A 24,716-nucleotide genomic window follows, 5' to 3' on the forward strand; every position below is an offset into this window, starting at 1 on the left:
GTCACATGCCTCTTTGAGGTGCTTTAAGGGGTGAAATGCTTGCATGTCCCCCAGAAAACCTGCAAAGAAGGCTTTATTAGGTTAGTGCAAAGTGTACTAAATAGCTGTGAAACTGTTAAATACTGTTGTATGTTGTATATACTACAAAAGCTATTGAAGAGAAATTTTAAATTAGGCAGCACTAGGTGGGAATATCAAGGAGAACTGTGAGCTTCCTTATGGGAAAGTAGATTTCTCTGAATAATGAGCTTTGAAGAAAATTACAGGTGGTAGCTACCTCCTGGAAAGCCTTAGCAGTAGGACTATTAGTGTTATTAGTGTCAGAAGAAGTGTGATTTTCTGGGAAGTCCTTTGCACGATAATCTCTCAATCTGCTGCTCACAATGATGCCATCAGCAGTAGCCCCAGTTGAGGCAAGGGAAGAAAGCAAACGGTACCCGTGGAAATGGTAAGCAACAGTGTCACAAATTCAGCTAGGTCACAGTTATGTTCTACTCTGTGCTGGATGGTTGTGTGTGTATCCAGTGCATCAGCAGTAGTTCTTTTCACAGAAGCATAAAAATTGGAAGCAAATGGACCTATTTCAAGAATGCTTGCTGAGTAACTGCCACAATACTCCCAACCAAGTCTTAGGATCAATTTAGTACCACAGAATCATAGAATGGTTTGGGTTGGAAGGGACCTTAGAGATACAGGTAATTCAACAAAATACATCTCAGCCTATTTCAGCCCTTTTGTTAGCAGTTGGACTGTGCTCTGGGGACTTCAGTGGAGTCTAGCTTGCTCATAGAGAGTGCTTTCATTTTTAGCTACTCAATTCTCAACATTAATATTGCTGATTTCTTCTGAGTTCCGATCTCAGAATACATTTTCATAGTTTAAACAGTAAAAGAGAGGAAAGCTGCCGATGCACTTTCCTGCTTGATACCTATGGTACCAGTTTGCATACAGCCATGTAGCACACTTTTCCCAAAGTTTGCTAGTCAGATGAAAGACAGAATTTTACCCCCTCCTGGCTCCTTTGTCTGCCAGCTCTAACACTACTTTGCAAGTTTGTGTGTTGTCCAAAAGTATTTCTAAGTGGAACAAAAATAAGCATACTTTTCAATATTTTATGCTCATACTTTAAGGGAGATTGACACATTTTGAAGTTGAAAGCAACTGAGAACACCTAAATTAAAAATAAATATTTATGTTCACATTTGTTCATCAGCTTTCCAAAATGTAAAAATATGTTTCATGTTGTTTTAAATAATGAAATGTGAAACAAATGAAAGATAAACTTTCTACAAGCTGCAAAGAAGTAAGAAGACAAAGGCTTTGTTTATAGCTTAGACTTCAACTGTGCCCTTTGACAACCAATACAAATCTTAATTACAAATGGAATTATACATATAAGAACTGTTCAAAACAAAGGAGTTTTGTTTTTGTTTCTTTTTTCCTCTCTGTCTGTCTTTGTGATAGTTTTAATTAGCTTCAACTCTTTGAACAGTCATAGTCCTTGACTGCTCCTCAGATGCTGATGGAAGTTGTTAACTTCAAATGGCATCTATAGGGCTGCAGAAGTCTGGGTTTTCCTCTGAACAGCATGCTCCCCATTGCTAAATTTATCCTTGGATATATCAGGGTTCTGCATATATACCACTTAATTGAGAAGTGAGAATTGTCCAATAACATTCCAGTGATTGACACTAGGACACAATAAATTGGATTTATAGGCTGCAGCAGCCTACCCACAATGGCAGAACTTTAATGGACTTCTGTATTAAAGTAAGCAGCAACAGGGAAAATGTGTTTTGAAAACCCAGTCAAATTATACAGGAAAACAATCATTAGAAATAATGGCCAGCCATACATGGTATTTTCCTTATGATAATCAGGAACTTTGCCTTCAAAACAAATAGAGAGTGGAAAGGAAAAGTAAATTGCAGTGTGGAAACTGCTGTACATCTGGTGATTCTTATGCGGCTGTGGGGAAATGTGTCTTCCCATCTTGACCTAACAACTTTTTAAATTCCCTATAGCAAACTCTTTAAGGGAAAGTGCCTACCAGAAATAGAATAAGAGATCTCTCTTCCATCCTGGCTGAACAGCCTACTCTGCAAAAGAAGGCCCTGGTCCTGCATCAGGATATGCCCTTGAAGGGGGAAGAGAGAGGCGTGTCCTGCACCTGCAGCAGCCGTTACAGGGATGAGGACTTGTGTGACAGAGCACACTTTCTGTAGTCTGTGAGGTTGGGGATTGAGGTGTCACAGCCAAATTTGGGTTTATGATAAATGCTACCATTACAGTATAGTATTTTGGGGAAGAGAGAGTTTCTGCCTGCGATCTGTGACTCGCTGTGCTTGGCAGCACATGAGCCTTCATTCATCAGAGGTGTATGCCTGCCTCTGCTTGCATGTACTCCTGTGGGGTTTGATGCATAGGCTGTTTAGGAAAGAAGGGCATCTGTTGACTTCAGAAGTTCAGGACTTAGAGTTGCATATGTTTTAAGAACTGGGAGGGAGGGTTGAAATATTTTTGGTGCATTCCTTTAATGTGGAAGGTGTGCATGTTAGTGCAGAATGGTGGGGAAATGCCTCAGAAGAATGTGCAGAACTGTAATACGGGTATGTAATATGTAATAAGGCTTTTTTAAAATTTCACTTTGTTTCAATAGTGAAAACTAAAAAAAATATTATTAGTCATTATTAGAAATGAACTAAAACCTCTTCGCTATTCTGCTTCTAAGTTTTTCTTAAACATAAACTGTGCCATGGAAATTAGGTGAAATTACGTAGAATACAAAGCTTAATCACTGGAATGTAGCCTAATCTTTCACACAGAGATACTGCTGCATTGAACTTGTGTTTATTTGTTGAATTCAGATGAGTCATGCTGAGCCACAGAAAAAAGTCACTCTGATCTCTAGTGGAATGGAGAGATGCAGCTAACACAAAGATTTTAATGAAGGAGAGGGCAGATACCTCCCAGCATTGTTTTTCAGGCTTCCTTTTCAAACAACAGTTCAGGATTCCATAGTAATTTAATAGCAGATGCCCTGTAAGAATTTGTGCAAGTCTTCCCTCAGGGCTTTTTTTTTTCTCTGATATTTTCTATTGTCACTTCCTGCCCCTTAAAAAAAGCACATTTTTTAAACTATTGGTTAATTTTGTCTACCAGTTAAACTACCACAAGTTTATGAACTATCGATTGCATTGCAGCGGCATCCAGGAACACCGTGGTTGAACAACGCTGGCTGTACAGGAAACTGAAGGGAGAGAAGAGACAATCTTTTTCAGATTTAATTTGTATGCACTTGGTCTCTCAAGGTCTTCTCAAGAGAAATACACAGAAAAGAACAAAGAGCACTTGGGATAAGTTGGCTAAATGTGCATAAGTCCACTAGAAAGAATAATTTCTGAATTTACTTCTGAAGAGAGGAAAACTGGCTGTTGAAATAATAATGCGTATTCTTTTTGTTACACACTACAATCCCTGGATCTGATTTAATTTTAAAGTTAGTAAAAAAAATAATTCTGTTTTTAAAAATAAATGCCTGTACCTATGAAAATGTGTACTGGAAATGATCCTCGCCTCATTTAAAGTGATTCAGCTTGCTTTCTTTAACTAGATTACTGCTGATTTCTACCGGCTTATGGTTTTGATCCTTATTTTCAAACCTGTTGATGTGAGATCCTCCTGCCCCTTAACTTCAAGAGTATCAGTATTTTGCAAGCCATGATCTTTATCCTATTTTAAAAGGTTTGCCACTGTAAATTTTTTCTTTTTCTTTTTTTTTTTTTTTTTCTCTTATTAAAGCAAAGAACCGTGGGATTGCAATTCCAGTGGATCTGGACAGCCAGGTCAACACCTTGTTCATGAAGAGTCACTCTAACATGGTGCAGAGGGCAGCCATGGGGTGGAGAATGTCAGCCCGCAGTGGACCTCGTTTTAAGGAAGCTCTTGGTGGGCCTGCCTGGGATTACAGGAATATCATAGAAAAACTACAGGTACAAAAATAGCCAATTGTCTGGGCAGTAGTTGTAGCAGTGCATTTATCTAATACATGCCAGTATGTGAAACACCAGAGATAGGCTCATTGCATTTTTAGTGACCATTTCTAGGTGGGGAAAGCAGAAGGCTCACCTTTTCACTAGTGTCTGTTAAAAGTGAAGCCAATATGCTCTGAGTTCAGCTCCTGCAGAAGTCAGTAGAGAGGTGTAGGAAGTATGTTCTTTAAAGTGATCTGCAGAGAAGTCTCCTTTCTGCCTTTTCATGGTCACATGTCCTGTTTTGGTTGCAGAGGAGGTACTGGAGATTTTAGGAACTATTATGTCAGGTTTGTGTCACTGGGGACTGCCTGTAAGATGAAGATTCCCTTGTGCATGTAGTGGTTAAACATCAGGATTTTATGAACTAGGGAGGTAGTTTGAAAACCCAGACAAATGAAGGAGCCCTAAACGTCAAGGAAGCTATACCTCAGGTGATACATCATGCATGAGATGCAGTGTTTTTCCAGCACACTGTTGGAAACCTGACTATTGCCAAGTGTTTTGTGAGCAGAGGAGAAATTTGAAAGACAGCAGCAAGGTAGATAGTAATGGGCACCTTCTTCCCCTTGCCCTGCTGGAACAGTGGTGTGAAGAAGGGCTTGAGGTTGCTTTATTGTCAGTTGGGTTAACAGAGCTCTTGCAGCTATGAGAAGCAGGTCAAATAGCCCATCACACAGTATTGTGCAACTCCACAGCCGTGATATTCTATTTTCTTGTAGTTATGAATGTTATGAATGTCATTCTTCTTTCTTCCCCAGGACGTAGTGTCCTCCTTGGAGCAGCAGTTCACTCCCATGATGCAAGCTGAATTCTCGGTGCTGGTTGATGTGCTGCACAGCCCAGAACTTCTTTTTCCTGAGGGGAGTGATGCCAGAATAAGATGTGGGGCTTTCATGTCCAAGTAAGTGGTGTAAGGAGAGGCCTCTTTTTGCTCCTTTGGAAAAGGTGGCAGGGGATTAAAATCTTCAACAGCACTTACCTCTAACTTTCAACAGTGACTCAAGCATGTAGGTATCTATGCTCATACTGAAAGCTTAAGCTGAGGTCTTTTGCTGCATGTTTTTGTTTGTTTCTTGGCAGCTTAGAAGTCTGGAGAGGAGTGGAAGGGAAGATTGCTTACCTTGTCTGCCTAGAAATGGGATGTTGGTAGCTTGTTAAAATTGTGGCAGGCTCAACCTACTTCTGTTTTCTTTCTGGGCTACTTTTGCTATTAAGTTTCTCCAACTCTACAGCAGAAACTTAGACTTTCCATGGTAGAATTTTCAGTAATTCATAATGAGCTGAGATGCTCAGGGCTAGGGGGTTTTGTTGGGTTTTGGTGTTTGTTTGTTTGTCTGTGTTTTCCTTCTGTTTGGTTGTTTTGTTTTATTTTCACAGAAAAAAATATTTATTTTTATTTTAAACTGCCAACAGCTCTTTTAAAAATAAATTTAACTGGCACCCCTAGCTAGTCTTGAATTATTAGATTGTGTTATTTGCAGTCTGCGGATAGGAATAGAGTCTTGCAATTTTTTTATTAGTCCTCAAGTGCGATGCCCTCCCCACCCTTGAGGAAACTATAATTTAAACAGAGGTAATGTAGGGGAAACAAATGCATTTGGCAGCTCTCCTGATTCTCTGGGTTTTTGTGTATTCTGCAGAGATAGTGTTATAACAATACACTTTATAAGTTTGGAAAAATGAAACTGAATTTTGAGCTTAATCCATCCTACACCCTCTGTCCAAACTCTTGTTCAAAGTCAGCATCAAATCAAGTCTAGGACCGTTGGACATGGCCCATGTAATGCAATAAACAGTTTTCTGTTATACTTAATTAACTTCCATGGCAAAGGAATGCTTTGCAGAGCTATGCAGAAATCCTGAGATTATTTCTTTAAAAATATTGTTAGTACTGCAGGTCCGAGAGCTGCATTGTTTTGGATTCGTCGCTCACAAAATTGGTAGAAATGACAGTCCTACATAGTGTCTCCACTGAGCCCAGGATGGCATTAGCACAGTAATTGCTGTGGGTATTTAAAATACATGTAGATGTGGCACTTAGGGACATGGTTTAGTGTTGGACTTGGCAGCCTTAGGTTTATGGTTAGACTCAATGATCTGAAAGGTCTTCTCTAACCTAAATGATTCCATGATTCTAATTTAGCAGTGATCTAAATATAATCAGTTCTATTGTGTTATGGAGAGCTGCTCTAGATGATGCAGTGTCAGCCCCCCTGACCTTGTTTTTGGTGACTATGATTTAGGGCCATTAATGATGCCATCTTTCAGTGTAGATCAGTGACCACAGTGCCTTTGCTGCATGCTAATCCTAAGGCATAATTTTATCAATCCTGTCCTATCCACCATAAGCCAGAAGTGGTACTGAAGGAAAAAAAAGCTGTCCAGGGCCTCCAGATTTTTTTCCCTCTTCTGTATTCACAAGAGTTTCCCCACCAGTGCAAGGACCTGCTCTGTACAGAGATAGAAAGGCTGCTTCTGGTATTAGGATCCTAGAGCCATAGAAGAGTTAGGGTTGGAAAGGACCTTAAGATCATCATGTTCCAACCCCCCTGCCATGGGCAGGGACACCTCACAGTAAACCATGCCACCCAAGGCTCTGTCTAGGCCGGCCTTGAACACTGTCAGGGATGGAGCATTCACAACTTCCCGGAGCAACCCATTCCAGTGCCTCACCACCCTCACAGTAAAGAACTTCTTTCTTATATCTAATCTAAGCTTCCCCTGTTTAAATTTTAACCCATTACCCCTTGTCCTAAAACCACAGTTCCTAATGAAGAGTCCCTCCTCAGCATCCCTATAGGCCCCCTTCAGATACTTCTATGAGGTCTCCATGCAGCCTTCTCTTCTCCAGGCTGAACAGCCCCAACTTTTTCAGCCTGTCTTCATATGGGAGGTACTCCAGCGCCATGATCATACTCATGGTCCTCCTCTGGACTTGTTCCAACAGTTCTGTGTCCTTCTTATGTTGTGAGGATACCAGAACTGTACACAATACTGCAAGTGAGGGCTCATGAGAGCAGAATAGAGGGGCAGGATCACCTCCTTCAACCCGTATTGGCTTAAGCTGACTAAAACCCAAATTTCCATCACAGTTGTAGTTGGAGTCAGAAATGTACATTGTTTTCTGGCTTGAAACAGTCTTGTAAAGTTGTTGTGCAAATGTAAACAATTTGTTGTTTCATCTGAATGTCTGCATTTCTGAACGCTTCCATGTAAGGTTTTGAAGGATCCTTTTGGTTAGATGCCATTTGCTAATTATATAATAAATATATTATAATGATGATAGAAGTGGAAGGTATAAAAGTTGTGGCTTGTAAAGTTTGCAAGATGCATGGTGAATATTGGTTACTTTTAAAGGTTAAAATAAGTTTCCCTTAAAGAAATGATGAACTAGCACGTTTAGACTTTAATTTGTGAGCACACATAAAAAATGGATGTAGAATTCTACCTTCTGCATGGGCAGTAACATAAGCACATTGATACAGAAAACTCACACCACCTGTTTCCTTTTTAATTACGTTATCTTTTGTCTACTTTTATTTCCTTTCCTTGATGAAAAAATATAGTGACAGGCAACTTTTGCATAAAGAAATTGTAGTACAGCTTAGCAACAATATGCAATGCTCTTTAAGGTTTAATATTTTACTTTAAGGTTGATTAATCACACAAAGAAGCTAATGGAGAAAGAAGAAAAGCTCTGCATTAAAATTCTTCAGACATTACGAGAAATGCTTGACAAGAAAACTAACTTTGCGGAAGAGGTACTGCTACAATTTTAATATTAAATATAGAACTAATAGCATGGCATTAAAATGTTGGGTCTACGACAGTAACAACATCTGGCATGATTTCAATTTTGTACATGTTTTAAAGATAGTGCGGTGTCTTAGGAACAACATGGTAAGGTAGAAAGTAAGATTGGAACAAAAGAAAGTGCCTTTCATAGTTGTATCAGGGACTTGACAAGAGTTAAGGCAAGGAAGATGAAATTAATTAGCAGTAGTGAATATTACTATATATAACTTTGATATATTGGATATCCTGTATTTCTGGAGACTAGTCTTCTTATGTCACATCTGACTTTACCTACCATAAAATCAATTGGAAATATAGGGACTTTTAATTGCAAGTGTATGGTTTTTCCCTGCTGCCTGTGGTGCCAGACTTTTGTACTCTGTATGCCTTTTAATGCTCGTAAATGTGTGATGGGGAATATGTCATGTTTAAGTAGAGCTGCCAATTTTGGGGAGAAGTGACATAGTCTGTACTCTCTAAATGTCTAATTATTTCTTGCAATCCTCTCTCTCCTCGTTGCCTAGTTTTCTCTTGAAAAACCAAGTTTTTTAAATACCTCTTTCCTTTTGCCTGTGCGTTTGGATATCAGTAGCTAGATTGAGAATTACGTGCCCCTTCTTTTTGAGCCTGATCTCTGTGCCTTCTGTGTGGTTTCCTCTTATCCATATTTCTGAGTATTCCCCAAATTCTTTCAGTATCATTCACTCTTAAGTATGAATCATAGAGCTATTATCTAATTTCTCAGTGCCCACATCAGCTCTGCTCTATGCAAAAACACCCAGTGCAAGCAGTGAAAACCAACTTCATCTTCACCTCCTGCTTGAAGAAGAATGTGGTAGACGAGCTTTTTTCTTTTACTGTCATAACATGTATTTCACAGGTGAAACAGATATTATTACTCTTATTTATTATTCATATTTATTCAAATAGCTTTCTGGGTCCATAATGCCACTGTATCACATGGAAAAACTAATTTGCTTTTGTAACTGCATGCTGTGATGAAATTTGCTAAACCTCTCCAAAAGAATTATATAGAATTCACCACCAGAAAGTTAATGTCATCTCAGGACTGCAGGCTAAAAAAAAAAAAAAAAAGGCAGTGTTTTAATGTATGACTTAAAACAAGCAAACAAGAAATTTGTCTGTTTTAATTGCTCCTTGTACGCTTTTGAGGATGCTGAGAAAGCAAGATGGAGCAAAGCCACCAGAGGGAGTGTGCTCCATCGGTATGTAAGAGCTCTTAGTCCAACTAGCCCATCCTCTGGTTCTCAGGAGAGAACACAGGTGAAACAGAATTTCTTCCTTGTGCTTTCCCTTGAGTCCCATAGATTTTGCACTGAGGAACTTAATGAATCAATGAGTAAGCAAGCTTGTATGGTTTGCAAGTGCTTCTCCAGCATGCTGCTCTTATGAGTCATTGTTCATGGCTTCAGAATAGTAAAAATAGCACAATGAATAGCCTCTTGTGCAAGTTTCCCACTTTTTTTGAACTGTGATTGCACTACCTGCAAAGTTATTCTACTATGTTATGCAGATACTAAAAAACAAAATAAAGTATTAAATACGTAATGGTAATACCAGAACAAAGCTACAGAGGAACACATGACATTTTAACAGGAAGCCTGTGTTTGCTAATCACTCATCATAATGTGATAAATTTGACACAAATGATAAACCTCCGGTTTCTGCAGATCTTCCCACAGTGAGAAACAAGGAAGAATCATGAAATAATATTTCTTCCTCTCTCTTTGTCTTTCCTTTACTTCCCACATTTGAGATCCAGGCCTGAGAACCTTGCCTTCTACTTGTCTTTCATTTGACTGCTGGAAGGTAGCCTGTTTGACTGAAGGAACAGGAGGAAAAAATAGCTGTAGGTGCTTATTTCACTGTTTTTATGTCTGTTCCTGTACCCATTGTCTCAGCTCTATTGTTGGGCTTCCCCTTGCTGGGTGACGTTCCAGGGCTGATGTGTTCTCCTAGGTCCATCCTCTGTTGCCCTTGCAGTCAGCCTTTGAGTCAGTGCTTGCTTGTGTGTTGTTTTGCTTAGTGCTACACCCTCTAATGGTGTTAGCAATCAAAGTTTAATTTCAGAAGCTTGATTTAAGGTATATAAATGACACATAAAGCCCCTCGGTCATTGATTGGCTTTCATAAGTAATTGTGGATGATTATTATGATCTCCCAGGAGTTCTGCGTTAAGTCCTAGTTTTATTTGTATTGATTAGGTAACTAACTGGAACGAAACTAGTTCCACAGCCGGTCTCTTACAGAAGGCTCTTCCAGAACAATGTTATAACATGTGGGTAAATCAGTGCATGGAGGAAGGCAACGCTGCCTCTGTGCAGACAGTCATTGTTGTGGAGTATTTTGCAAAACCAGAAGGATCTTGGTCTAGAACTTTTTAATTGTTTAGGCAATTCCGTTTTATCCTTCACCATAGTGTTTGATTTCAGTTTAATTGCTGTGTGAATGCTGCCTCTAGTCATACTTACATGTATCAGTGGCATCTTAGTAATACTTCCAAAAGCCCCTGAGACATGTAGACCACAGATGCATGTTCACTTTGCAAATGACTGGAGCAGCTTAAAACCATAGCATTATCTTGCTGCCTTGTGGAAAGTGACTGTCTCTACAACAGAGCTGATCCAAAAACAGTGAGTCCTCTCACCTCCTTCAGGTAGGGTTCAGAAGCTTAAACTGAACTCCTTTTCCTCAGTGGATTGAAGTCGTTGAACTCCTGACCAAAGTGTACTCACATAGCAACTTCTTAACCCACTTCAGCTGCTGGCATGTCAATGCCTTGGACATGGTGAACCTTCTGATTCCCCAATTGCCCTTAAGTGAGGTCGGCATCTCTGGGGGAAAAATCTCTGATAACGTGTGTATATGATAAGTGTAGTGTAACATTATTGGCTGGTCAGAGTGCTAATGGACGATAGTGCATTACAGAATATGCCAGTATACCCTGCCAACTGGTAGATCCTAAGGGAAACACTATTATATATAGATTGAACCTTTCAGTAAGGGTTACTTGTGCTGCAGAACACAGATTTCATACTTTATTTTCCTGCTTTAGGTGTTGAACTACAGTATAAATAATTGAAAACTTTGTTTTTAAATGTCAGTAGAACAAAAGCTGTGTATGTGGCTTAATTGTCAGAAATAAATAGTTGTGGTTTTTGCCTTTCTTGGAAAAACTCATGAAAAATGTTGTCTTGCTCTTATACGTTTGCACTAGCTTTGTGATTTTAAGTCACAGAAATAGCTTTGTAGCCTTTTGTTTTGCAGTGTTAAATGTTATCTTCATTCCACTTTAGATACGAAATGTAAGCTCTCCTTGTTTTCAGCAACAGCACCAAATATACATGTGAAGAAAAATAATACAGCTTTGTTATAAATACATTTTATTCCAGTCCCTGATATGGCCACTTGGTCATTTTGTGCCAAAGACCTGAGTCTTTTTATGTTGAGCTGTTGACAAAACTCCAGCAAGTTTGTCAAAAACTTTAGTCCCAGCTCATGAAGGTATTGATCTACCAGTCAAGCTGAAACCAGTGGGAGATGCAGGTCTTTTTCTGCTGGGAAAAATGATCTCAGTGTGTCTCAGGAGATGTTGCTGGGAAAACTGACAGTGTCCCAGCACTGCTGTTCTTTCAATCAAAGAGATTCTCAATTTAAACTGCATTCTACTGCTTCATCTTTTCAAGATGATTTTACTTACTTGCATCTCTGAATTAGGCAGAATTCAGATAAACAACATATGCAGGTAAAAATAAAAGAGAAAAAATAGAGTAATTCCAAATATGTTGGGCTTGCCAAGTGTATTATACCATAAAAAGATGCTTATTTTAAATGGGAGAAATAACAGGATCCAAGATTCCTTAATTTGTGTTACTGTTCACATTTTGGATTAGTGATGCTGCAGGTATTCTTAGGAATGACATTAATTTTTTCACTATTTCTGCTGTCTGCTTTACTTGTGCTCATTTATAACAATACCTATGCACTAGCCTGTTTTTTTCCTGTTGTCAATATGCCATTCTCCTCACTAAGCACAGCGTGGCTTTAAGGTAATAAGGGGTTAGAAATACTATAGGAGAACATTCGAGCTTGGTGCTCTTTATGTTGATGATTTTTTTTTTTTAAATCACTCATTGATTTTAGCTGGGAAATGACATTTTTGCAGTATCCTGTATTAAAAAACCCTCTCCTTAGGATAACAACCATACCTGGGGGGGCTGGAGGTGCAGGGAGGAAGAGTGTTTGGTTGCCTCTAACAGTGCCAGGCTGGTTGCTGTGAGCAGTGCGTACTTCTGGTATGGTCAGGAAGCTGCTGTTGTGGCTTTGCCATGACAGTTAAATGATGAAGTACAGCAGAAAGTTCAAACACAACTGGGGCAAACCCCTTCATCTGTGTGATGTTTTACATGAAGGTGGTGGTCTGTTGCAGAACTGAAGCCTGTACTGGTTCATTGCAGTGGAGGATTCAAGCTTTGTTATTGCTGTGAATCCTCCGAGCCAGTAACTGCAGCAGCAGGAGCATCAGAGCTTTCAGACATGCAAGACTAAACACTAAATGTGGTCAGACCTTAAAGTGTGGCAATTTCTCATTAGACCCATATGCTGACATTTTACAAGCCAAAGAAAGAAAAAAAATAGTGCAGTTTCACTTTTACCCCCTCTAAGCTTCAAGCTGGAATAATTAAGCAGAGATACTACAAGGCATGCAATACTGTTGTTGTAGTAGCTAGCTGTTGTTAGCCATAGTACTTCGTACCACTACGGTATGCTTGATGAATGTTTCATGTGCTTTGACACCAGGTACACTGGCAGTTATCAACTGGACTATTCTGAAGTAGCATCTCTCATCTTATTCCTCCTCTAGTGTGCATTGTTCTGGACTAAACAATACTGCTGTATGCAGTGGGGGACATTATCCAGGTATTCTGCTGGGCTTCCAGTCACATAGATTTATAGAGTGATCTGTTTTGTTGCTAGTGCAAATACCTGTAAGTAGGTGGTATATGAAAAAGTGACTTCTTTTTAAGGGCAAATTATTTTTTGTAAGTAACACGCCCCAGAGATTTGTTCCAGCTTTGGGCAGTCATCTGCTTGTGTTCAGAGCCTGTTCAAAGCCACTTTACTTGGCCAAGTTGTGAGATGCTTATAGTGGTCTGTGTCAGGAACAGTTTCAGGCAAAGTGCATTGCTATTGTTGACCTGGACAAGAATTTCAAACTGAAAGTTATATATCAAGGACAGGTTGGAGACAGCACTTCTGACCTCTTATAAAGTGTAATGTTCTGATCTAATGAAAGGCAGGAGCACATTAGTCTATTTTGGTGGGAGTGAAGCACATGCATAAGTCATTTGCAGGACTGTGTACGTTCATGATTTTGCCCTCTCTTTTGTATGCATAATTGTTAACTGTCACTGTGACTCAAATACATAATCTCTAAAGATTTAAAGGTACTTTTAGCTCAGGTGATATTTGAGTGAGCAATAGTGTTCAGTGCTCACTGGTACTTAGTCATCTTTGTTTCAAAACCTTGGTTATTGTTTGTTTGTTTGTTCTCCAAGTCACAAACAAATATAGTGGCAGGATGCCAAGGCTGAAAAAAAACACATGGTTGTAAACACATTTCTTGTGAAAGACTGGAGCCTCTCAGCAGCTCATATTTATCAAATTTTATGAATATGGTATGTTGTTATCCCATTTTTTTTCAGAAATATTAAACCCTAAATCCTGACTGATAAATTGTTTTGGAACTTGTATCATTTGCCTTTCTCACATATATCATCTTTCTTCTAAAAGAGCATCTGATACTGTAGAATATTTTTCCTGTAGATACTGATTTAGACAGCATCAGCCAAAACAATAACAAACTGTAGTAGCTTGTTCCTTACTCTGAACATCAAATGACCCACTTCTGCTCTGGAATTTCCCCTTTACACAGCGTATGTGACATAAAGATGCTTCTTGGTTTTCCCTTATTTTTTTCATATCAATTCCTTTCTATGGATCTGATCAGCAAACCAGCAAGGACATCTTAACTGCCTGCAAACTGGCATTCTCTATAGATATTACTTTTAGTCAAAAGCAAATAGAAAACAGTGCAAGGGAAGAAAGCTGTTTAACAAATAAAACCTTCAGAGCTCTGAATATAATTTATTTCACTTTACTCAGATACAAAATCCATGGAACTGATCAGGATCCTTTATGTAAACCACAACAATTAAATTTTATTTTTGTTACTGGTTTGAACACAGGAGGGATGGATTTCACTAAAGACTTCAGTTAATCTAGAAATCTGTAGCTATTTGAATCAAATTCTACATCACAAAGGCATTGGGAACAATGTTTTCTTTCTATTTTAAATAATGAGTAAAGCAGTCAAGATTTTTAGGAATTTAGTAGAAGGTTCTAGCAGATTCTGGATTGGCAAGGAGTTAGTGAATGACCAAAGGTACATTGTAGTTTAATATGTAAAATGAGTCAGCAGTTTTGTCATACAGTTCACATTTCCAGGTGTGTGGAGTTTTGTGTGAGGGTTTACTCATATGCATAAATATAAATACTTAGATTATTTATTCCTATTCCATCTCTTTTTAATGAGCAGCATATTACCTCTATGGTGGAGTTATATTAAACAACAAATATTTGAATGTGCATTCTGTGTCCTACCATATTGTTTTGTTTTTAACAGAGTAAATGTTCTTGCTTAGAATATAAAGTGTCTGATATGCATTAATGCTCTGAGTTAACATGAGGAAGAACATAATTCCCATGGCCACCCTAATTTCAGTGATTGGTGTTTATTTAATGTGTCCAGTTGACATCCCAAGAGGCCTGTGTCTGTGCTCGTTCACAGAGCAAGAGCAATTCACGTAGGTGTAATAGGGGTTTTCACACCCTGCATGTGTGTCTGATGCTGGGAGGAGTTACACTGAGATGCAAAAGGGAGTTCAAAGGATCATGTGAATGATGACTATGGGGAGAGAAATAAGATCACAGGCATCCTGAATTTTGGGATAGTTGACGTTTTTCTTGGGAGAATAAAGCTGCCTAAACCTTTTTTTCCTGACTCCTGGAAGGTGTTTTCCTGACACCTGGAAGGTGTTTCTCCCCCCATACCTCCTGCTGCCTTTTAAGTTTTAATTGCTATACAGAATGTGTACATTTCTGAGCAGTTACTCTACTGGGTAAGATCTATCATTTTCACTGGTGAGCACAGAGCAGTGCTGCAGTATCGCAGAGGCCACTGTGTGGCAACTGTAGACTTTTCAAAAATGTCTCCTGTCTGTGGGAGCAGGTCAGCTGCTGCTGTTTCTGCACAGCTGAATTCCCACAGCAGTCAAATGTCTGCAGTCATGGAGGGGGCGAGAGAAAATGTCTCCTTTGGTTTTGAATTTCCTTGGGAGGGCAGAAAGGTTCTTTTGTTTTCTAGGGTGGTTTGGTTTGTTTGGCTTTTTTTTGTTGTTGACTGCCACAAATTTGCTGTTGCTTTATTTAATATGTTTGAGCAGCAACCCTGTTTGTACTTTGCAGTTGCACCAGAGATAGCAGTGAGCAGAATTCAATGCATTGTATTAAGGATGGCAAATGAATATTTATGATAGACCTAGGGAGCCAGTAATAAAAATGAAATCGGCATGATGCCACTAGATTCAAATCTTTGATCTCTGTTTTAAGAGAAAATACAATAAAGCATGGGATAATGGACTCATTATAATGGAATGGTTAGTTATGGTTAGTTAGGGCAGTGTGAATAGGTGGCATTACATAAGCTGCTTTAGTCCCAGATTTATGATTCAGAAATGTGTTTAAGAAACTGAATTTCTACAGAAAACCTCAGTTTATTATATTGTTTTGGTTTAGTCAGTCCAAACACAAAGCACTACAGATATATCTCTTTCAGCTATCAGGGTGGGCTATACTCTTGCCTTTAGAGGAAGCAAAACCAGTAATAACCAGAAGTAAGACCTCTCTGCTCAACCTTCTGTATTTCTGCTCCTCATCTACCACCCTGCAAGCAAGTTGGGATGGCTGAGCATTGCAGGAAGGTGGAAACCAGGCTGTCTTGCCAGATACCAGATGTAAGGGGACACTTGGGGTCATCAGCAGAGAGGGGAAGGCTCTCAGTTTAGCATCACCCAGGATGATGCAAGGGTTGTGCTAGAGATGTATGCCCCAGCTGGAGCCACCTACCTCCATCAGGAGAAGGGAGAAACTACTGCAGTGTTCTGAAACAGGTTTGGGGGGAGGCGTAATGAAGAAGATGGTATTTGACAGGGATGGGAAGCAGGAATGAGTGAGCTATTTTTCTTTTTAATGGTTGTAATTACTTGCTTAACACCCCTGCCACACTAAGCAAGACGCAGAGGAGGGTTGATTCCAGGCCATAGATGAAAGCTGATCTTGAAGTCTCTGTCTACCCAGACATGAGAAGGAAATGGAAACTCGCTGTTTTCTGGTTTTTCATACTGATGTAACTTCTAAGGGACTTCATCACTAATGACATCTGGCAAGGGATTAGTCCGTAATGTGGTCCATCTTCCTCTTTTCCCCATTTTCAAGAAAAAGAAAGTATATGCTATATTGAATTTTGGAAAACAGCTATTAAGCAACCACAGTAACTGCTTCTGATAGGATTTTTTTTTTTGCCTGATGAGGATTTTACCCAGCATGTTTGGCCTTGGAGGAGCGCCTGGATGGTATTGCCAGCTGGAATTGTCAGAGCTGCTTTGTCTTCTGTCCCAGGAAAACAGAAGCCTGGCAGGCAGTCACTCTCGCTCTTATTTCATATGCCTGCTTAGTCAGAGTTGCCAACCCGAAGCACTGAAAACCCTGAGTCAGGCCACAAACAAATCACGAGATTTGGCTTGAAAATCATGGGATTTTTTTAATTACAAGTAGTTTATTTGGGATGTCTTTGAGTATTTAGAGTGTCTGTTCTTCCAATTTTATTGTACAAATCCCAGAGGTTGAAATATGTTTTACTGAATTATGGATGTGTTTGTTTACTTAAATGAAAGCCATGTTCATTTATGGTTACCTGACCACCGGAGTTAGCAGGGAAAAGACCAGAATATCTAAATGATACGCATTGACCAGGCTGCTTAATGAGGGGCCTGTTCTGGAGTTGGTGATTGCCCTGAGGATTATGGGCTTAATTGTCTTTGTGTCACTTTGACCCCTAGGCTCTTTGCTGAGAGCTTTTTTGTTGGGCAGAGTCTGAAAGTGTTCTTTCAGTTTATGGCAATGAACACTTTGTGCAGGTTGTGCCTTGTTTACCTTGCAACAGCTTTTCATAGGCAGCAGTGGCACCTTGCCAGTGAAAAGCCTGATTAATCCGTTTTCTTCCCACTGCAGTTTCACCATCGCTTGGGTCTTGCTCAGAGCACACACGTGCAAATGCTTTCTGCTGTACAGTCACGAGCATAATGTGCTGACACGGCATGGATGTCAGTGAGAGGCAGTGCTGGCGCTAAGCTGGCTGAGCTCTGAGACAAGGAAACGTGCTCTGAAGGTTTAGGCGAGTTGGTAACTCCAGATGCAGAGCCGTCATTTGGGGTTGGGGAGAATACCTCATCATACTAAAGATTCCTCTTGGCAAAGCTGTCCAAAGCATTTTGTCCCCAGGTACTGAGCAGTTACATTAGCAATGTCTCATTATATTCTTTTTTCCTGAAAGCTTTTTATTCACACACAGCGCTTTTTTTCCTTTTTTTTTTTTTTTGGACTACCTTCCTTCTCTTTCCTGCAGAAAACTTGATTTTATTTTTTTTTTTTTACTCCTTAGTTGTATATGGTAACATTTGTGTCCCATTAGCCCCACATCCAGTAGAGCTGGATGCCAACTGCAAAAGAAATTTTGATCACCTTGACTCTCAGGTCTTTCAGCATGAAGACTTCTTACTGACTCCAGGGGAACAACACGTTTTGCTTAAATCAGGTGTTTTCTCAGCTAAGACCAGCTAGAGGTTCTCAGTTCTAGGGTTCCCCCCCAGCCTGTCTATTGGGTGCAGTTTAGCTCTTTAGGAAATCAAAGTCTTCTAAATATACAAATTTCTCTCTAAAAATGAAAATCTCTGCATTTAAACAGAAACTGGAAGTCCTGCATGCTGTTGGGAAGTTCTTCCTCTCTTACTAATCAGTGCAGATTTTTCAAAGGGGCTAGAAAAGTTGCTGGAGCATCAGCTATGCAGAGTTCCTCTGATTTTGCAAAGAGACTCATATTAACTAGGTTGCTTTTGTAAGGCAGAGGAAATAAGAGTGGTAATTCACAGCTAGCAATAAAGTGGGTGATGGTCAGTAAATATACCCTGGCACAGAGGATTGTTCTGGTTATATGTCACAGTCTTTATTAAATTTGTCCTGGTTGTTGCTAGCATTTTGTTCGTGTAGTCATTTTAATTCTGACAATAAAGCTGACCATAAGGACCTACAAGGGGGCTTTTGAAAAATGGAAGTTGAACAGTTTAAGCTGTCCTTTTCTTGTTTTTCTTCACATTTTAGTATTCTTATAGTGAACAATATCATGCATGAGAAAAAACTCAGATTTTATCATTTGAGTTTGGATTTTTGTTCTGGTGCTGTGTGTGGAAACATTTGCATGAAGGATAAAAGAAGAAAAGAAAAAGAAAAGAAAAGCCAAACCCAAAACTGAGCCACAGCAACAAGTTTAAGAGATTACTTTGGGCTGTGGTGTGCTTAGTCAGAATCAACTAATTCGTATTGCAGAATTCTGGGCAGCGTGCTACCTATTTCTGCCTGTGTGTGCAAATAACCTGCTATGCCACTCAGCCAAAGGAAAGGGAGTCAAATGAGAGCAGTTCTGGCTGCATTTGAGCATGCTGAGGATGTGTGTTGAGCTAGGATTAGGCAGTGGGAGATGAACTGGCTCCTTCTGGAGCCCTACCTGATGCTCTGTGAGGCTGGTTAGAAGGGTTTGCTCTCCAGAGTGTGGTTTGCAGACAGTCACTTGACTTAAATGAAGCTGTTTATAGAAACAGATTATTTCCATACCTATAATACTGAAAAAGGTTGTTTTAACTCAGTAGCAAATTCTAGAATACCAGGTAATCTAAATACAGGTCTCTTACTTCCTTTCAAAACCACAACAAATGGGAAGTCAACTAGTTGATATACGCTTTAATTCAACATGTATTTAACCTACATTTTAAACTCTAAACAATTTAAAACTGGAAAAAACAATACTCTTGATTTTTTTTAGCCATCTCTACTTTTCCTATTTTTGCACATACTTTTTCTCTGTGTTTTGTTCTGATTTTTAACTGAATGAAGACTATTTGGGAGCAGGAAAGGAAGTGTTGCTGGGATGTTTTCTTGTTAACTAGCCAACAGTTTATGGCTTCTGTGTCTTAAGTTCAGTACTTTGATCACTATCTGTCTTTTTTGCTGCTAAGCCCTTCACAGTGTGATTTTACTATTCAGCCAGCTGGGGCTCTGCCCCACGTGAGAACCGTGAGGTAATAAAATCAGAGTCAATAAAAAGTGTTTTCTCAAGCCTTCTGCACAATTCTGAACTATTAATTTCCCACTGCAGCTCTGCCAGCTGAAAAGTAGCTGGACTACGCTGTGCACGTACATCTCCATCTTCCAGCAGGGGCCTCCAAAGCCATGGGAGGTGGCAAACCAGCCGCTGGGCAGCTGCAGCAGTACACAAAGGGGCTCTTTCAGACACGTTCTTGCTAGAAGAGCACATGTGAAGCTAAAACAAGTTACAGTGCCCATCTGACTTGAGCAAGAGCCACCCTGGGGAAACGGTCTTATTTTTTTTCCTGACATTGGTCAATAGATACGTTGCCCTAAAGCTTGGTTTTGACTTGATGAACAGCGTGTTTGGGCCCAGGACTTAGTTCATTCTAGATTCTTTTGCTGTGAGAAGGGTTGCTGAAAGACAAGGGAAGGGAATTGAGCTCCCTTCTGATGTACTACTCAAATACAGCACTGCTTTTTACCCCAAGTCTGCTTTGCAGTAATGTACCATCACCGTGCATCACTGTCAGTGCAGCAGAAGGTACCTTTAAGTACCACAAGCTAACTCCCGTTTTGGGCTTCTCTCAAGAGGACCGAATGACTCACCTTCAGAGAAGGTCTCTCTGAAAGTGGAAGCAGGACTTTGCATATGACAGTGCAGAACGTCATGGTTGGCAGGGCACCCATCTTCTCCTCCTTAAATCAAGCAAACAGTGTGCTCCTGCGCTTTGTGAATGAGCGATTTGTTGGGAAAAAAAAAAAGGCACGAAGTCTTAACAAACGGTGATTTAGTAAGCTTGGCTTTGGATTATCTACATAAATTCTTGTTCTGAAGCTGGCTTCTATTGGAGAAAACATGCTTTTTAAACCTTGCTGAAAAGCTGGCATACATGAGAAGAGTTGCTTCGTGAGTCTTACAGACTTCAGAGACTCTTCCTGCTGTGTTGGCCAACTTGACTTACAATGCCCCTTCTCCCGAAGGAAGAATTCTGTGTCAAGGTGGCTCCAAAAATCTGCAACCCAAGAAGGTGATCCAAAAAAAAAGACAAAGCAGAGGGACTTCTATACAGTACCCTCCCCTACAAAACTGCCTGTGGCATACAGGCACTGATGCTGACCTCAGTGTAAGTGGGGTGGACAGCAGCTTCCAAGCCAGTGAGCTGCATGTTGGCGTAAGACTGGTACAACCTGGGATGTGTGTTCACCCTGCACTCCTCCCAGCACTCACCCTGCTGTCATCTGTGGCTGTCCGGTTTAGCAATGCAAACCTGCAAGTGGTGACACTGGTGGGAACCCCCTTGCCTAAGCTCCGTGTAGCCCTTGTCTTTGACATGGGGAGGAGCATCTTTTATCCCCAGCAGCTAATACATATATCCATTATTAAACAGCGCCTGCCTTGTTTGTGGAGGATCCCTCCAGTTGTGATAGCTGGTGTAATAAACATGCATGAAGCAGGAGAGTGCTGTTGCCCAGACCTCGCTGCATGTTCTCAGCTGCTGTTCAGGATGAAAGCCGGGCACGGTGGCAAGGAGGACATGGAAAAGCAGCGACCTGGCCTCTTCTCGCTCCGCAGCGTGGGTGCAGGAGAGTGGCTGTCAGCCGGTCCCAGACCTCTGCACCGATGCTGCGGCAAGCGGGAGGTCGCCTGAGGTGTGTGTAGGTGGCTGCTGGAGCTGCGCTGCAGGCTGTGTTCCCCGGGAGGTGGCCGGCGGGTGGGGGCGAATACAAACCGCAGGGGCTGGCGAATGACTGAACGAACCGTTGCGACTGGCCGGGGGAACGCTCCTGGTCCCTTTCCTTGCCACCGACACCCCAAAGCATGGGCCGGCCGCCGGAGCCCGCTGAGGCGAGGGAGCGCGGTCCCCCTCTTTCCCCCCCCCCCCCCCCCCCCCCTCCCTCCACGCCGTTATGTAACGCCCGCAGTGTCTGGCAGCGCGCGCGCCGGCGGGGGCGCGTCACGTGTCCCCGCGATGCTCGGGGCCCTGGAATTCAATTAGGTGCCTGTGAGCGGCCGTGAGCCCGCATCGAGATAAGCCGCTGACGGGAGGGCACCAGACAGCGACCGCGCTGATTAGCCGTGGCGCACGGGGTGAATACACGGCTCCCCTAACTCCGGCGGGGACGTTTTGCACCGCGCATCCGCCGCAAGAGTCAGGAGCGGGCGTTATGTAACGCGGCTGGAGCAGCCACACCACCACCACCACCAGCACAGCGGCGGCAACAGAGGGACGCAAACAACAGCCTCACCTCCCGTGCCCTCCAGTTGCCAAAACAGCGGGGGTTTTTTTGCTGCTTGGCGCAGGGCTTTGGGCATCATTCGGTCTGCCGTTGCCTCTCAACGCGGTCTCGCGGGTCGCAAAGCTGACTTTCCGGGTTTCGGGGTGATTGACAGGTTAATCGTCACGAGGCTGGCAGTTTTGGCAGAGGATGCTGGTTTGCAGGCGCTGAGGTTTGTGCAGGCAGGTGGCCTGTTAGGGCTTCCTATACCTTATTTTATACGTGAGGCTTTCCTAGTAGCATTACACAGGCATGTCTGTATGGAGCAGCAAATGTTCTTGCCATAAATCTCTTGCCTTTCATCCAGATCTCTGCAAAAAGAAGGTTCTGTGAGTGCAGGAAAAAAAGCCCAAACAAAAGCCAGTCTTGAAGCAACTGGGGCAGCTTAAAATTTAAACATCAGTTTTTGTTAATAAAATAATTATAGAATGGTTTGGGTTGGAAAGGACCTGAGAAGATCATCCAGTTCCACCGCCCCTGCCATGGACAGGAGCACTTTCCCCTAGACCAGGTTGCTCAAAGCCATATCCAACCTGGCCTTGAACACCACCAGGGATGGGGCATCCACAGATTCTCTGGGCAACCTGTTCCAGTGCCTCAACACCCCCATAGTAGAGAACTTCTTCCTTATATCCTAAACCTCCCCTGTTTAAGTTTGAACCCGTTACCCCTTGTCTTATTACTACAGTCCCTAATGAAGAGTCCGGGATGCTCGCAGTCCCTTTTGAGATACTGGAAGGCTCCTATGAGGTCTCCACGCAGCCTTCTCCAGGCTGAGCAGTCCAACTTTTCTCAGTCTGTCTTTGTATGGAGGTTACTCCAGCCCTCGTGGCCCTCCTCTGGACTTGTTCCAACAGCTCCATGTCCTTATGTTAGTGACACCAGAACCAGAATAAGCAGCTGAGGAACAAAATGATATAACAGAGCTGAAAGATAGAGAAGTGATTCCCCCATCTCCCCCCTGCAACATTCACCTCATCTTTTCTCCAAAGTACGTTTTGAAATTTCATCATTCCTCCTCAGATGAAAGCTAGCGTTCATTGTCTTGCTCCTGAAGAGAATAATATTGCTGCCCAGGAGCTGTGAAGAAACTGAACCCTCTGAAATTTTAAGCTGTATTAAATCTTCTCTGTTTTCTGAGGGCCAGAATATACTGTTTACAGGCAGTCTGATTGCCTGGCAGTCAAAACATTTCCTTCTTAAACATTTCCCTTGCCACCACTATAGTAAGAAAATAGCTGTTTATAAAACTGCTTGCAACAAAATGCAGTGTTGTTTGATAAGATCAGGTATACTGGTTGTGCATTAGGGGAATATTTAGCAAATAATATCACTTTATATGGTACACATTCTATTATCCTGTATTTATTATATTTCTAAGAAAAAGTGATTGTTGCAGTCACTTTTCTTCCATTAGTAAGCATCACAAAATTGTATTTTTTTTCCTGGTGTTTAGAAGTTTTCCTTTCTATTTCTCTGTTCCTTCATCTGTCTATACACATGCAGGTAACATACCAATGTTTAAATATACATTACAGTGTATACTTACATAACCCTGTCTTGCGAAGCACTGGAAAATGATCCATGCCTTTATCTTCTGGCTGTTTTTGTGTTGTTTTTTTTTTAAAGTAACAGTGCTTGTGTGTAATCTAGCACTGTCAAAAGATGGAGGCATGCTGCAGCTACATAAGGATAATTTTACACAAATCAGAGCAAAGATAATACAAATTATATCCCAACAAATATGTTACATTTCTGCTAGCCAGCAAGTCTTAAATCCAGGATGTATAAATGTGTTTGCTAATGAGTGGATCCTGAGTGGATATAATGAGTTGGTGATGCAGTTGGTGGCTGCTCATTATCATCAGAGAACATAACTTGCTGCAGCAGCCTAGAAAATAAATGAATGTAGCTCAGACAGGAGTGTGCTGTGAGCAAAACGAGAACTTTTCCTACGTGAAGCTTTAGCATTCTTTTTGTTTTCTGGCTTTCCATTAGCCATTCTGAGCTGTATTTAGGATCCTTTTACCATCCATCACTAATCCATCCAAGGAAGGAAGGGTAAGGAAGTGTTCCCAGACCCTGCCTCACGTAGGCAGAGGTAGTGCCCAAACAGGTAAGCTGAACTGAATGTCCTGACAACTGGATATTAACAGCAGGCTCCCTCTCAAAACAAATGACCATTCTTCCTCTAAGCTGTAATGAGAGAATATTAGGATTCCGGTTATTATCTAACAGGCATTGCAGGAGATACAGGAGCTCTAAAGATGCAGAAAGCTCCAAATACAACTTCAGCAGGTCAGATTGCTTATGAATGACAGCAAATCAGGAGTCCTGCTTAGCTCTGCCAGTGGCTAGGTATGGTGTTAGGCTGGTCAGACAAAAACATGTTGTTCAGATACCACTTACGGAAGGAACATAATGAAAATCTTCACAATTTGGTAGTTTTTGCAAGGCTTTATTCCTTAGGTATCAATGTGCCCTCAGAGCTGTGGGTTAGTAGATGCTGAAGAAGCACAGCACATAAATAATAACAGTGAGATTTGTTTTATTTTGAAGGTGGTAGAAAACCAGTGTCCCTGCAGTTTAGGATATAAGTACAGTAGAAGAGGCTTGTGTGTTTGCGCTTCAAAACAGAAGTTCTTTATTTTTACAATATACAATTTAAGATAAAACTGATCCTTTTTCTCCCTCCCTGGTGCAGAGTTTTAGAGTCTGGTTTGGTTTGCTCATGCTTTGCTGCTATGGCACAATTTTTCCACAGCGTAAGAACTCAGATATGTATGTAATGAAACTTTAAAACTGTTTCGAGTTTTGGAAATGTTCACCTGTTTTAAAAAAAAAAAAAAAAAAAAAGCCAACCTACAGAGACTTTTTAAAAATAGACCAAGTCCTCGTGGAATTCAATTACAGATGCCTGCCAGCTGCTCCCCCTGCCTGGGACACGCATTTCTAGCTTCTCTGTTCCTCTGGATGTTCCTTGCAGGGGAAGAGCCATGTGACATGACTGACGAACAGACAGATTGGAGAGAGAGGTGCTCGGGTATGGACTCCCCTGCCATCCCTCCATCCCACCTGCTGCTTGGGCTGTCCTTTCATAGTCACGAT

The 24,716-nt window shown here is 41.2% G+C and overlaps 1 protein-coding gene across 5 annotated transcripts in view; it reads left to right on the plus strand.

Moving 5' to 3' along the window:
* ITPR2 (inositol 1,4,5-trisphosphate receptor type 2) overlaps positions 1-24,716 on the plus strand; it is a 257,303-nt gene that overhangs the window by 135,734 nt on the left and 96,853 nt on the right. For all 5 annotated transcript variants that reach the window (XM_061359821.1, XM_061359829.1, XM_061359798.1 and 2 more), the window contains 3 exons: positions 3,802-3,992; positions 4,793-4,935; positions 7,687-7,795. In XM_061359821.1, the coding sequence (XP_061215805.1) occupies positions 3,802-3,992; positions 4,793-4,935; positions 7,687-7,795 (443 nt within the window). The remainder of the gene's footprint in view (positions 1-3,801; positions 3,993-4,792; positions 4,936-7,686; positions 7,796-24,716) is intronic.

The sequence above is a fragment of the Neopsephotus bourkii genome, unplaced genomic scaffold (assembly GCF_033783945.1).
Source record: "Neopsephotus bourkii isolate Nb327-2 ecotype Australia unplaced genomic scaffold, CSIRO-AGI_Nbou_v1 NB_107, whole genome shotgun sequence".
NCBI lineage: Eukaryota > Metazoa > Chordata > Aves > Psittaciformes > Psittacidae > Neopsephotus > Neopsephotus bourkii.